Source organism: Colletotrichum truncatum (genome assembly GCF_014235925.2).
Source record: "Colletotrichum truncatum strain CMES1059 chromosome Unknown Contig_0016, whole genome shotgun sequence".
Taxonomy (NCBI): domain Eukaryota; kingdom Fungi; phylum Ascomycota; class Sordariomycetes; order Glomerellales; family Glomerellaceae; genus Colletotrichum; species Colletotrichum truncatum.
The window spans coordinates 40,633-53,507 of NW_027222413.1; the positions used below are offsets into that span (position 1 = coordinate 40,633).

At 50.9% G+C, this 12,875-nt stretch overlaps 3 protein-coding genes across 3 annotated transcripts; 1 reads left to right on the plus strand and 2 right to left on the minus strand.

Moving 5' to 3' along the window:
- Positions 1 to 1,404: 1,404 nt before the first annotated feature.
- CTRU02_215421 (uncharacterized protein) lies at positions 1,405 to 2,368 on the minus strand (the record flags this gene model as incomplete). Its single annotated transcript, XM_036723881.1, has 2 exons — positions 1,405 to 2,051; positions 2,104 to 2,368. 2 exons carry the CDS (start codon positions 2,366 to 2,368, stop codon positions 1,405 to 1,407), a joined length of 912 nt encoding a protein of 303 aa, XP_036584564.1.
- Positions 2,369 to 6,625: 4,257 nt separating this feature from the next.
- On the minus strand, positions 6,626 to 8,971 carry CTRU02_215422 (uncharacterized protein; the record flags this gene model as incomplete). The annotated part of the gene is made up of 3 exons (XM_036723880.1): positions 6,626 to 7,466; positions 7,517 to 8,215; positions 8,295 to 8,971. The coding sequence occupies 3 exons, from the start codon at positions 8,969 to 8,971 to the stop codon at positions 6,626 to 6,628; spliced, it is 2,217 nt and encodes a 738-aa protein (XP_036584563.1).
- Positions 8,972 to 11,307: 2,336 nt separating this feature from the next.
- On the plus strand, positions 11,308 to 12,563 carry CTRU02_215423 (2OG-Fe(II)oxygenase superfamily protein; the record flags this gene model as incomplete). Its single annotated transcript, XM_070206457.1, has 4 exons — positions 11,308 to 11,645; positions 11,699 to 11,999; positions 12,078 to 12,120; positions 12,430 to 12,563. 4 exons carry the CDS (start codon positions 11,308 to 11,310, stop codon positions 12,561 to 12,563), a joined length of 816 nt encoding a protein of 271 aa, XP_070059835.1.
- Positions 12,564 to 12,875: the final 312 nt, after the last annotated feature.

Sequence of the window (12,875 nt, forward strand, 5' to 3'; positions counted from 1 at the left end):
CATCACTGGAAGCGTTTTTTGATTGATCTCGACCTCGCCATCCCGCTCCAGCGGCAAATCGCATCAGGTGCGCAGGGAAAGACAGGAACGAGGGCGTTCATGGCCATCAGAGCGCTGTTGGGCGAGCACCTGGAGTCTTTTTTTGGGTGCTGTCCTGGATATGCGTTAACTACGGTGCGAACGGAAAAGACGTTGGGCCGACTGTGTTTGATGACTGGAATTATGACAATGACTACAAGCTGGCCGCATCCAAGAAGGGCATGATCGATGACAAGAAAACCTTTCTTAAAAAGGCTCAGCGGCATTTCACACCTAATTATCAACCACTGATCCCACTTATCAATAAGTTGCGACGAGCTGTGTTTCCTAATGGTAGGAGACGAAGACAGCCCGACCTTCAGCTTTACTCCTCCTTGGTGCTGATTCTTCGTTCCGCGCGGGAGGATCTGGAGGCACCAGAATGAAAGCAATGGCGTAACGTACACGTAACGTAAACGAGATGCCTCCCACTCTACTATTGCTCGAGCGATCATTCACCCGAAAAGTGGCCAATGCGCGCAGCTGCTCGATACGCTTAGAGCATTTCTCAACCCTTCATTGATATAAGCTTCTTCCTCTGTAAAGGGATAAAAACCTCGCAGGGAAGAACAACAGCTGACGTTTATCAAATGCCTCAAATATTCAAGGTATATAAGGTATATAATACTTAAGGTACAAAGCGTCACCAGCGACAGTAGAGCTTTTCTGCGCATGGCCAACAACGTGGTTCACGAACACTTGAGTGGGCAATCGTCTGAAGCGTTGTTCGGCCTTAAACTTTCGACATCTTCGTCGTCCTCCTTCGTCTCCGGGCACTTCAGTACCTATGGTACGCCTTTGCTCCTTGCCCATGGACCCTTACCGTACCTCTAACCTGGAGTTTCCCGCCAGCGTCTCATGCAAAATTTTGCGAAAATGTTAGATGGATGCGGCGGTCTGGACGCACCGGCCGTTATGATGATATTGAGGAGATGGCGGAAGGTCCAGTACAGATGAGTGGATGGAGGAGCACTTCCTCCAGACGCGCAGCTTTTTAGAAAATTTCGACATCGATTCTCGATGTCCGCTTGACTCAGCTGTTGATGACTTTGAGTTAATCCTTTGCAGAAGGGAAACAATCACCAAGATTTGAATGACTGAAAATTATGGCAGTGGAATTTCCGATAAGTACGGTCAAGACGGAGCTAATCGAGTTCGAGTTAAGAAAAAAAAAAGTATGATTCTCAAAGCGGGGGCCGGCCGCTTGATCTTGAGCCCCAGAGCATGCGTCTCAAATCATCTGGCACAGCCTTTGTGGTACCAAGTGCTGGGTACACTCTGATCTGTTGGGCCTCTGTGGTTTTCTCATAGATCGCGACGCAGTGCTTACCCCCATTTTCTTTGACGGCGTCGCGTAGTTGGGTCAAGACCGTGACCAACCTGCGGAGGTCGGCTTGGTGCCTTTCCTCCCAGCTTGTAAACAGAGCTGCAGCGTTCGTGGTCGTCTAATGCCAACCGCTCCATTGCGCGCTCCGGCGAATCCGAGCCGCTACACTCGCTCAATTGCTCATAGCATGCGTCCACCTCAAAACGCACGACACACGCGAGATCGCCCAGCTGGTATCGAAGAGCCCGGTGGTGTGATGTACTGTCTTCAAGGCCAGTTGGGTACGTCGTAAACGTGCGCTCGAAGTTCCTGCCCCACCCCGAATTCTTAGAACCACTGATCAGCTCGCGGGCGTTCCTCTCGCAACGCTCGATGACCAGAGTTTGGTATACTAGGTGCAGATTGATGCGAAAGCTATCTTGCAGCCGTCCCGCCGAGAAGTCGAGAAGTTTTCTAAGGCTGTTTCGATTCACCAAGATATCAATGTTTTCGAAGCGAAAAGATGGGTTCATTGACGCTGTAGCGCGAAGCAACGGCGCGAAAGGATATTCAGGGACGCGTGCCGCGTTTTGATCGATGAAATAGGTTCCTCGATCTGCCGGAACGGCAACCGGCAAGGTGACATTCTGGAAGACCGCAGCGAAACCTACTAATAAGTTATTCATGTGTGGCATCTTCCCAAGGTACTTCAACCCTACCAGGTATGTGGATCCTCGCATCCTGACTGACTCTCCAGTTGTAGCTACAGACCAGTTCGTAACCTGGTGCGCTAGACACCAAGGTGTTTGATGGTTTGAGAGAAGGATGACTGATGCAATAGACCACCTCCCTAGCCACATTCTCCCACAACCAGGCCTCGCGCTGCTGGTGACCGGGATTTCGCCGACGAAACTGGGTGATCCTGTCCTTCGAACCCGGCCTTGTGGGTGACGAAGACCGTTCCTCGCTAGAGAGATATTCCATCGTGTATAATGCGCTTTCAATATCGATCGTAAGCCAGGGTAATGTGGTGCTATTGTCAATTGGAAGAACCGATTGCAAGGGTGGAACGACAAGTTCCAAAGCACATTTTGTGGTTCGCTATGGCTGCCCCCGCCGGTGCCCAAATCGGTCAGGCTCCAGGTCATGCTCTCAGTCCATCACAACGCCCAATCAATAATCGCCAAGATCACATGCACACTCATCGTTCGTGTCTCATTTCGTCTACGTTGACCATTTTTGGGACTATTTGCCCAGGGCGAAGAGACCCCACTTCCTTTGCTTCAGCTTCCCAGGGTGCGGGCACCAACACTTTCGTCGACGCCGTAAGAGCCTCACTGGTAGGATCCAACGCCCTATCAAGCCTTTCCCTATGCTTTTCCACGAGCGAGCTTTTGGGCAGCATATGCGATCCTATGCGACCTTGACGACTAGCAGTCTCAAGTACGCCGGCTGCTGAAGATGTCAGTATCTGGGCTGTTCCATTGTCATAGACCTTGACTCGAGGTTTCTGCTTAGCAAGTGTCAACATGGATGTTCACAAAAGGTTGCAGTGGCAATGAACGTACCACGTCAATAATATGAAAGCCTTCAAAGCGGCATGAAAAAGTTACAATACTGGAGCTGTCAAAAGTGGCATCTCAGTTCGACATAATGAGGGCGCGATGGTCGCATTGCAATCGTGGGTTTCACTTTGCTGTTACATAGCAATTGAAGTAAAAAGGTAGGAGAAACGAAAGTGGGAATCATTCTGTGATATGCCAGGTCGGCCGGTTACCGTGCATAATCCCTAATGCAATGCTGACCTTTAACGCCCTCATGACCGTCATAGAGCAGTTGTAGCCGATCCATAACGTGTGAACAAGCCGCCCACAAGTTCATAGCAATCAGAGCAGTCTTTCCCCATTTGCCATCCACAACGTGAGTGGTCCTAGAACTACAACAGACCTCCTACGTCTGACAAGCTTCAGTCTCAAACTGCTGTCAGGTCCCTTCGGCCCGTAGCCTTCGACGTTGTCAGAAACTTTGTGACACTGCCGTCATCTGGCGTCTCACAGCGTGCAGTCCTACCCTCATCATCAAACTGTCGCCAAATCCCTCCGCTTTCTATTGCGAGCGCGGCTCGGCGCTTTAGGCTAAGCATTTGTCGAAAAGTAATTGCGAGAGCAGACGGAAACAATCAGGGCTTGCAAGTGAAGGTGCCTCTTAAAAACCTGAGTGTCTTATTTCATGATTAGTGGCCAGCGGTGTTGGGCAGCGGCGTAGCTGGCGAGAGCCGTGCCGCTCCCCGACTGCGAGCGAGCCCCTGGGCGCGCGGAGAGAACGGCGGGTGACAGCCGGTCAACAGCCGTTGGGCAACACTGCGCGTTGCTTCAGTCAATGTACCGGACACCCCTGGCATACCGGTTACATCTTCCTGATGGCCGATTGGGGATACGTCGCAGTCAAATTAGGGTGGCAGAGGATTGCTTTCCCAAGAGAGGCGATTCATACCCACTGAGGCTTACATAGTACAACCATACTCCACGGCTGCCCAACAACTGTCGGCAAGCATGGGGCCCAGTTATCCGACTCGCACGGTGTGGAGCGACAGCAGGACACAGGTCACCTTCTTGCCTACTGAGCTTGTGTTGTCGGTACCAAGTGACAAGTTGGGCCGGTTCTGGAACCTCTGGAACCCAATGACGCTTGAAATCCATAGCTACCGTTTCACAGCTGCTCCTCAGAGAAGCACATCAAATTCAGCCTCAGCTGTGATTGGTCTTGACGCGAATGAAGAGTGGATCACAAAAGGCTCTGACAGTCTCATGTGGCTTCCTCCGGAACACCGACCCACACACTGGGTGCACAGGGATTCTTCGATCTTCATTGGTTGTGCTTCAGGTCGAGTTATCCGATTTCAACCAGAGCTAACTGTTATTTTTTTCTCTGACAATTATTTGTCCTCAAAATAGTCGCATATATAATCTGATGCATTACCATTTCGCAAGTCACCACTGAGGAGGCTCTTGTTATGTTTTAATAAGATTTTCTAATAATTGCGATTAGCTAGAGATGAGGCACGGCGGGAGTATCGGCGGTCCGTGCACTGTACGACATTCGCGAGCCTCTCTATGTCCTTGGACCAATTCACTCATTCCCTCTCGGCTGACTGGTAGGCGAGTGGAGATCCTCCAGCATTAAACACCATTTATTGCGATTAGTCACGTGCATCTTTCCATTTACCATGGTTACAATACTGCCTCTATTCTGTATAACAATCTTTCCTACTGTATGACTTCGTTCTTTCCAAAATAATTATGTACTGTGTGCTCTTCCTTGTGTTTCTGTATCTCAGCGCTTCCTTCGTCTCCGCGCGAACCGTCCAATAATCTTGTCTCTTTCACGCTTGTAGATACAGTACAGTGAAGTACAGGAGCCAGTCCATGTCATCACTGACAACTCTCTATACCGTTAAACATTATAACATCTCCACCCAGACCATCAGAAGAACACTGTGCGCAACTTTCTGTACCATCCACCATTCTAACATCTCCATCCAGACTATCAAAGGAACGCTGTGCGCTACTCTCAATACCGTTCACCATTATAACATCTCCATCCAGACCATCAAAAGATTCCTGTGCATGCACAGACTCATCAACCATTCCTGTGAGGTCTCCTCCATCTTCTGCATACACAGACCACTGACCTAGCTTATAAAACAAGTCGAATGCCTTAGAGCCAGTTCTACTAATATCCTCATTCCTATTCAAAGGATAACTTCTTCCAGGCACAAGCCTCTGTCCCGTGCAAACCCGAAAGGCCCTTTCATAATCAGGTGCATACAGGGGCCATCCTGCCACAAATACCTGATCATACCATGTCGTTACTCTAGCATGCTCGTCTACTACTTCCCTCGCCATTTCATCCAATATCCAAACATGAACCTGCGCCCTCCACGTATTGAACATCCCACCTATCAAAATGTTCCCAATTAATCGAGCCCATTCATCTGGAGCCGCAGACGCAGGCCATCTCCAAACAAGCCTGGTTCCAAGTCGCAACGCCTGCTCCTTCTCATGAAGCTCACAACGCCTTGTGAAACACGTCGACCAATCCCAAGGACATCCCTGATCATTCTCTGGTACCGAATGGTCAAAGGGACTCCTAGCAGGCCTAACATGAACAATACTTTCATCAACGTCCCTAAGCTCCTCACTCTGTGGCCTCGACATTGCCATTTTGATATCCACCCTTCCAAGAAAAATATCACTATGCTCTCCGTTCTTGTAAAATGAATAGTGCAGTACCGCCCCTCTCTTCTGTTGTTTTTGGCAAATCAAGCGTGTCCCCCTGTTGCCTTCAATTTTTGCGAAAGACGCCTGGTTTATATGCTTTTCGGCTACCCTCTCACACCAAGCATTTGTCCCACATTTTTACCGCAGGCAAAACTGCCCTTTTCGGTTGTGCCAACCTCTCTCTCAGTGGCTCCTTTATCTCCACTCTTGCCCGCGTCGCTTACCACCAATAGTTGCCTAATCTAGACTAGTCTTATATGCTTCTCCATACGCTTGAGCTTTCCAATGTTCGTACCGTGATGTCACTACGCTCTCTGGGTGTTCCCTCCAGAATCCCGTTGATCTTCGTTTTCGACAAGTCTAATAACTTTTACTCACAACCATGCGCAGTGCATATGCCTTGGTGTAGCTCCGAGGGACGAGACCAGTACTGGTCATCAAATGTAAAAATGCTACTCGCTGGTATCCTAAGGACATCTGTTATCTGTAAATAAATATCTGCTGTAAATATCTGCTGCGTGGCTGTAATGATTCATCCGGCCGTAGGTTCTGACCAAGCCCTTGAAGCATCGTCCTCATCATACAGCATGACTGCTCAAATGTAATCCACTTTTGCCCGTTACGCTAAGCACCAAAAGTTGCCTTCTTGGTCCTAGTCTCAACTCTGACCCCTGTCTCCGCCTTCCCATTCGTTTGACCATTCTGGAGTCTCCCCTATTGGCTTTACCCCGCCCTTGGCAAAAATGAGGTCCAGCCGCACTCGATAGGATACAGTTAGATATTATTGCAATCTACAATTAGGGCTACAATAAAGGCGTAAGCTCATAGCTAGAACTTTGTTCGTTAGGAGAAGTACAGTATGTCGTTGGCAAGAGAGATGCTGGGGAATGGAGCCACGGCTGTGAGTCAGCTGACATTTCCGTTGGCCGCACATTTCCGGCGTCACGTTCTGATTCGACAGCTACGCGAGCTGTGGAAACTCGTCCCCTAGAGTCTCCTCTTCGCCTACCAGGATACTGTAAGCCATGCCAGCATATTGTTTGGCAGCCACGCAAAGCTCCGGAGCCAGCCTCTCGTAAGCTCTGTAGATATGGAGAAACGCCCACGGCGTCATGTCAGTCAGGTACCCCCAGCGCGTGACCTGGAATGCCATCTTGCCATTAGCAGTTGTCGTAATGCCAAAACCCAGCGTCTCCATGCCTTTGACTATCATCTGAATGCACTCCGCAGGCTTGCCTCCCGAGAGCAAGACGGCACCCAACGCGAAGTACGGGTCCCACAGATCCAGACGGATATCTTCGGGAACACCCGGCGAGTGGGTGTTCTCCATTTGCAAAAGAATTCGCTTCACAGCTGGGATAACCGTTCCTTGGTGACTGTTGAGAACCTTTGACAATTGCTTGGTAAGGGCTTTGCGATGGGCAAGCGTCTTGTCAGTGGTTTCCTTTCTGCTAAGGCAAAGCTCGCAGTTGCACATGAAGCCCCATGAGCTGAGGCCTTTCTGAACATCGGCATAGGACTCCAGATGCTGCGGCGCCCGATAAGCGAAGAGGAGCTCGGTGCCGGCTTCGAGGTCTCTTGTCGCGCGGATGATTTGCATGTCCCCGATGAAGGAACGGCGACAGTTGCCTATGCACGAGTGGTTGATCCGCGAGGCCAACAGCCAGAGCCCGGTCGTTGCGAATTCGCTCTCCTGAACGGTCCATTGGCCTCCGTTGCTAGCGATCTTTCGTGAGAATGAATCGCGGGAGGTCTTCGGCGCGCCAAAGGCATTGAGAGACTGGATCTGAGCGACCAGAGAGCTTCGATGGTCAGTCGGCGCATTGAATCGCCAGGGCAAATGATGACTCACGAGTCGATCACGGAGTGTCCATCAACGTCCGAGACAGAAGGGACTGCATGCTCTCCATGGTGCAATTCGTGGTATGACTTCTGTGCCCAAGGATCATGGTACATCTTCTGTATGAGCTGGTTGAGAAGGCGGGCTTGGCCTCCCACGACACCTTTCTTTGTAGCCATGTTGATCAGGAGGTTCATGGTCTCAGGATGGTCTTTGTCAGCAAAGGCGTATCCAAAAGCTTTCTCACAGATGAGCAGCTGCCCGGCAGAAACCGGGACTACCGTAAAGAGGCCGTTGCCCCTTCCAGGCGATGCGCGTACCTCGACGGGCGCGGAGAAGGTAGCGCAGTCGATCAATGGAGGCACCTCTTGGGCCTGTTTGTACATCTGACGGAAAGAGTAGATACCCGTATGCTGTTCGCGCAAGCGAGCCTTAACTCGCTGTATCTCGGGCTTCGCGGCTGTATTGTTTGGATAGAGAGCAGTGAGACTCTCGAGCCTCTCGAGTGACTGATCAAAGTACCCCAGCTCATACAGAGCCCGCGCCTCCCGGAAGAGACCCTTCTCGGAAGGTTCAGAAGGGCTGTTACACCGTCTAGCGTCCGACAAAGCTTCCGCTGGCCGTCCAAGTCTCATGTTTGCTAACGAGCGGTTCAGACTAGCCAGCTGTTCCTCGTCGGGTGTCTCCGCAGTCTGAATGGCAAACGTGTATCTGTGGGAATCAGCATTATTGCTCATAAACATGACCTAACTCGGGAGAGGATCAAAACAAAGGAACTGGGTGCCCTCACAGGCGATGTGCCTTAGCCCATTCCTTCTTCTGTACTGCTTCATTTCCCTGAAGTCGGATGTCTTTGCTCGATTGCTTGAGAGTTGGAGGCTGCTTTCTCCACTGTAATGGTATGCGATCATCGCCATTCGCCAACCGAACAATGTCGCCAAGGTGATCAACCCGCAGTGTGTATGAGCCATCGGTTGCAATCTTGAAGAAGGGCTCCTTGAGAATGAAAACGTCGCCAAGCTGCATGATCTCCTTGGCGGGCACGACCGATTCGTCCGGCTGATAGTACAATTGGAGCAACAGGGCCGTCCCCTGCTCGTCCTCCACGATAGCCATGACGGCTGTCATACGATCCGGTGGCGTGAGGACGCGAAGCGCTGTTCTCATGCCTCGATGGTGTGTCTCAAGCTTCATGTCGGAAATGGCGATATGTTCAAGCTCGCTCATGGGCCGTACGCAAGGAGCGTAGGGTGGAGGGAGTTGCGACGTGGCCATGGTGCCTGACCACAACTCTTGCTTGGAAGAAGCCATTTGCAGTTTCATCATGAACTGTGACACGAGCTGATTGCTGGGAGGGTGGTCGCGCACCAGTTGCCCCTTACGCCGTTGTGCTCGTGCTGCGCTTTGCTCCCATTGCCGCAGCAATGAAGTGAACCAATCCTCACTGGATACCTTTTGAACGTCCATCGCAAGAGGATACTTCGCCGGTAGAAGAGTGAACAATTGGAAGAGTGAACAGCAAGCGATATTTTTCCAGAAACTAAAGGGATTTCAGTGGGTTTTAAGCATCGTATCTTCCATACTGCCAGCCCGATGATGGGGCGCCTCCACCCACTTGGCCTCCCGCAGCGGAAGCTGCATGGTTGCAGAATAGACCTCGAACATGTCAGGCTCTGGCAGCCTTTGCTTTCCGATGGTTGATCCTTCTCCAAATCCGCCCGACTCAGAGAGAGGTGCGCGCGGTATGCCCATTTGGCCTGCGATCCTGTTGTTGTTTCTAAGAGTACTTGGTGCGGGTCTCAGGCGAAGTGTAGCTACGAGGCCGACAGCTGGGGTTGCTGAGTTGAGTTGACCACGGGGGCGGGCACGCAGCACCAGAGTTGCATTCACTGGCTGCAAGCGCACTATACATGCAAGTGTAAGGAAGAAAGGATTGATTGGCCTTGGAAGCGAATGGTTTAACAAGGCAACCAATACCTGTTGGAGCTGCTGCATGCCAATTTGCTCAAGACAGTAAGGGTGACTGAAAATCGTGCGCGGCTTGTTTTGCTGCAGATCATGTCCAGAACAAGAATGCCCAGCCATTGTGCGCTCCTGGCGCATATAAAGTTGCATGTGAATGCAGTACAGACCTACTGTTTATCTGGGCATTTGATTGACACTCACCAGCATGAACAACCTGGCACTTGTACTTGAAAGCCAGGGGAAGTACGAAGAGGCAGAGCAGATGCATCGTCACCCCACCGCATAAAGCAGGGCGCGGAACTACGAAAAAACATCAGGCTGCAATGGACAATGTTGTTGCCCACCAGAAAGCATTCAGCGTCGGCGCTCTATGGCAAGGCGTGACCGGACTTTTCAATTGCACTAACGCGTCGTGTAGAAACAACGGGTTCTATCACATAACACTCCCGAACTTTTAAGATTAACATAGGCTCCTTGATTATTTATTTACGTCCTCTTGGACTGTACTCCACATCCAGAATGCAGTCTTGGCTGTCATGAGAAGTAAGACTTCTAGTTGTAGACCAATGAGCGCCCCACACAACCAATTGTGCCTAGCGGTGAACCAAAGGACGAACCCACAAGCGAATGCCAGGACTCCGCAGTCAGTAAGTACAACCGGCACCCAAGCCATGAAACAGTCCATCGCGGTGAGGTCTTGATCAGTATCGAACTTAAACGAGAGCATGGTAGTGGTAATGACTGTGAAAGTTGCCATTACTGCCGAAGTGGCCAAGAGGTATGCTACAAGGTGACCCAGTGCCGATACGGGCACTGGGGTCTCGTTCATCAGCAACAAGAGAGCACTGCCACCGAAAGCAGCTGCTAAAATGTTGAACGTCGGATAAAGTTTTCTCAAACGGACAAGAGTGGCGTTGTCTAAACGAGATCAGCATTTACTTAATAGTACAGTACTGTATGTATGTATGAACGAGACTGCAATCTATGTTATCTAGGGGGCGGGGGTGGGACTGCAGAAAGCTCGGGGGTGCGTATTCCTGGTCGCGTCAGGTGCTTATGTCTATGAGCATCTCAGTGGTCGCTGTGGGCCGCGAGCGAGCAATGCTAGACTGCGCAGTTCACAACGCGCCCGTTTAGCTGTTGCTTTCCCTTCCTCATTCGGCTCATCGCATGGCGTTCGTGGGTCCAATATTAGCTGCACAGCTGTCGTTTGGCCGACCAAACACCGGGGGCTGCATTATGGCTAAACCTTGGCGGATACGTGTTGGCCCCTTTCGCACAGTTGACCAGACGCCATCATGCACCTCATTCTAGGTACCGTGTTGATAGAGTACCACGCAGCACACTGTGCCTTTAATGCGCCATGTTCTACGAACACACATGTCCATCTTTGGTGACCGCTCCGATTTCTTTCTTTTTTTCCTTGCGCATCTGCACCGTTCTACGGCCAAGTATCAAGAGCGGACGCTGACTGCTGGAAGACTGCATTGGTTATGTCCGCCAGAACGCTGACCTGAGTTTTCCCCTTTCCCTAAGCGCCTCTTTGTGCAAGGTATTTCAAAGAAGTATGACCCCGCTCACACGCTGGCGTATGGTGGTTACTTTCCCATGTTTGGTCGCTCTAGGTATTCTTGTTTGGTTTGAATGAAACCCCGGACCTCACCTCGCGGGATTCGTTCTCTTATGTCGAGCCCCGAGACTCTTTCCAACGACCTTGCAATTTCTACGCGGTTCATGGTGCCTCTACTGATCTGCGCAAGACATCGTCTTTGCTGCTGCTGAGAGTAGAACGGTGTAACTCACAAATACGCCTGACCAGCCTTTCCGAAGTGGTCAACATGGAAGCGGTACCCGTTATTGATATGGCCCCTTACCTTTCCGACCCCGACGCAAAGAATTCCAAAACGGTGGTTCGAGAGATTTATGAAGCAGCGTCGACCTGGGGGTTCTTTTTGCTCACTGGCACCTCCCTTTCGAACGATCAACAGCTCGCTCTAATGCGGTCGACGAAATCGTTTTTCGACCTTCCCTTGAAAGACAAGATGGCTTTGGATGTTGCACAAGGAGGTGTCGCGTGGCGAGGCTATATGCCTCTCGGCGGCGAACAAACCCATGGCCATAAAGATTGGAAAGAAGGCCTCTACATCGGACCCGAGCACCCCGAGGATCACCATCTGTTTGAAAGCCGCTCCACGGACGCAATCGCTTTCCTGACAAATCTCTCCCCAGCGTGCGATCTGACGTCATGGCATACCTCGAGCAAGTTAACAACCTTGGCAAGGTCCTGACCGACATGTTCTCGGAGGGCCTGGGCCTTGACAGAAGAGACCTTCGTCGCCGCTGGCTTGATCCAGAACCTGTCATCCTTTTCCGCTGCTTCAAGTACGCCCCGGTAGCGGCATCGACGGATGTGCGGTCCACTCACCCGGACCCCTCCAAGGACAGAAACGAGGAGGACGGGTTTGGAATTGGTTCACATACAGACTTTGGGTATCTCACCATCTTGAAAGTCGACTCAACTGGCCTACAAGTAAGTATTTTTCTCCTTGGCTGCTATTACGAAATTCGTTGTCTCACGGAGCTACAAGTCTTGTCTCCAGCTGATAAGTGGGTTGATGTGCCGGTCATTGAGGGCGCGCTGGTCATAAACAGTACGTTTGGTATTGAACTCAGGATATCTCGAGTCACGCGATCAACGGATTACTGCTAACATCCTGGATTTTATCCAGTTGGTGACATGTTCGACCAGCTGACTCACGGTCGGTTTTGCTCGCGCCCTCATCGAGTTAGGCGACCAGAAGCTGGGGCACCCCCTCGATTGTCGTTTCCCTTGTTCTTCGACTTTTCCTGGAACGCTTCCATGGAACGACTCCCCCTCAACCATCTTCCGCCCTTAAATGAGACTCAAGAGCGAAACGCACGCAATCGTTGGGCAAAGACGACATTTGTCGAAGTAAAAGGCAAGTGGCACCAGTACCTAGCCCGCAAAGTGCAGAAGGTCTTCCCAGATTTAGGACTCCCGGACTTTGAGTCCAACGAGGCTCCTTCGACGAGGTTTACACGCGTTGTCAACACAACAGCAGTCCCAACGTGAACCAAGGTGCTGACGGACAGATTGATATCCGAGAGAAAAGATCATTTCTTTACGTGTACGTAATATACCGTTGTGTTGAGTTGGTTGAGTAATTCAAAGGGTTCGGCTTGATCCCCACAAGTTTGTTTTTCAAAAGTTCCATAGACGTATCCAGGTATATCACACTTAAATTCAGTAAGTCCTCCTGCAATTATTTACATTTGTCGTGCGGAAAACCTTCCCGTGCCTCCAGTGAGGAAGTTTGGGTTGCCTCCAACATGTCGAGCATAAGCATAGCTGTGCTGCGTCGATATTTCACGAAACAGAGCCAAA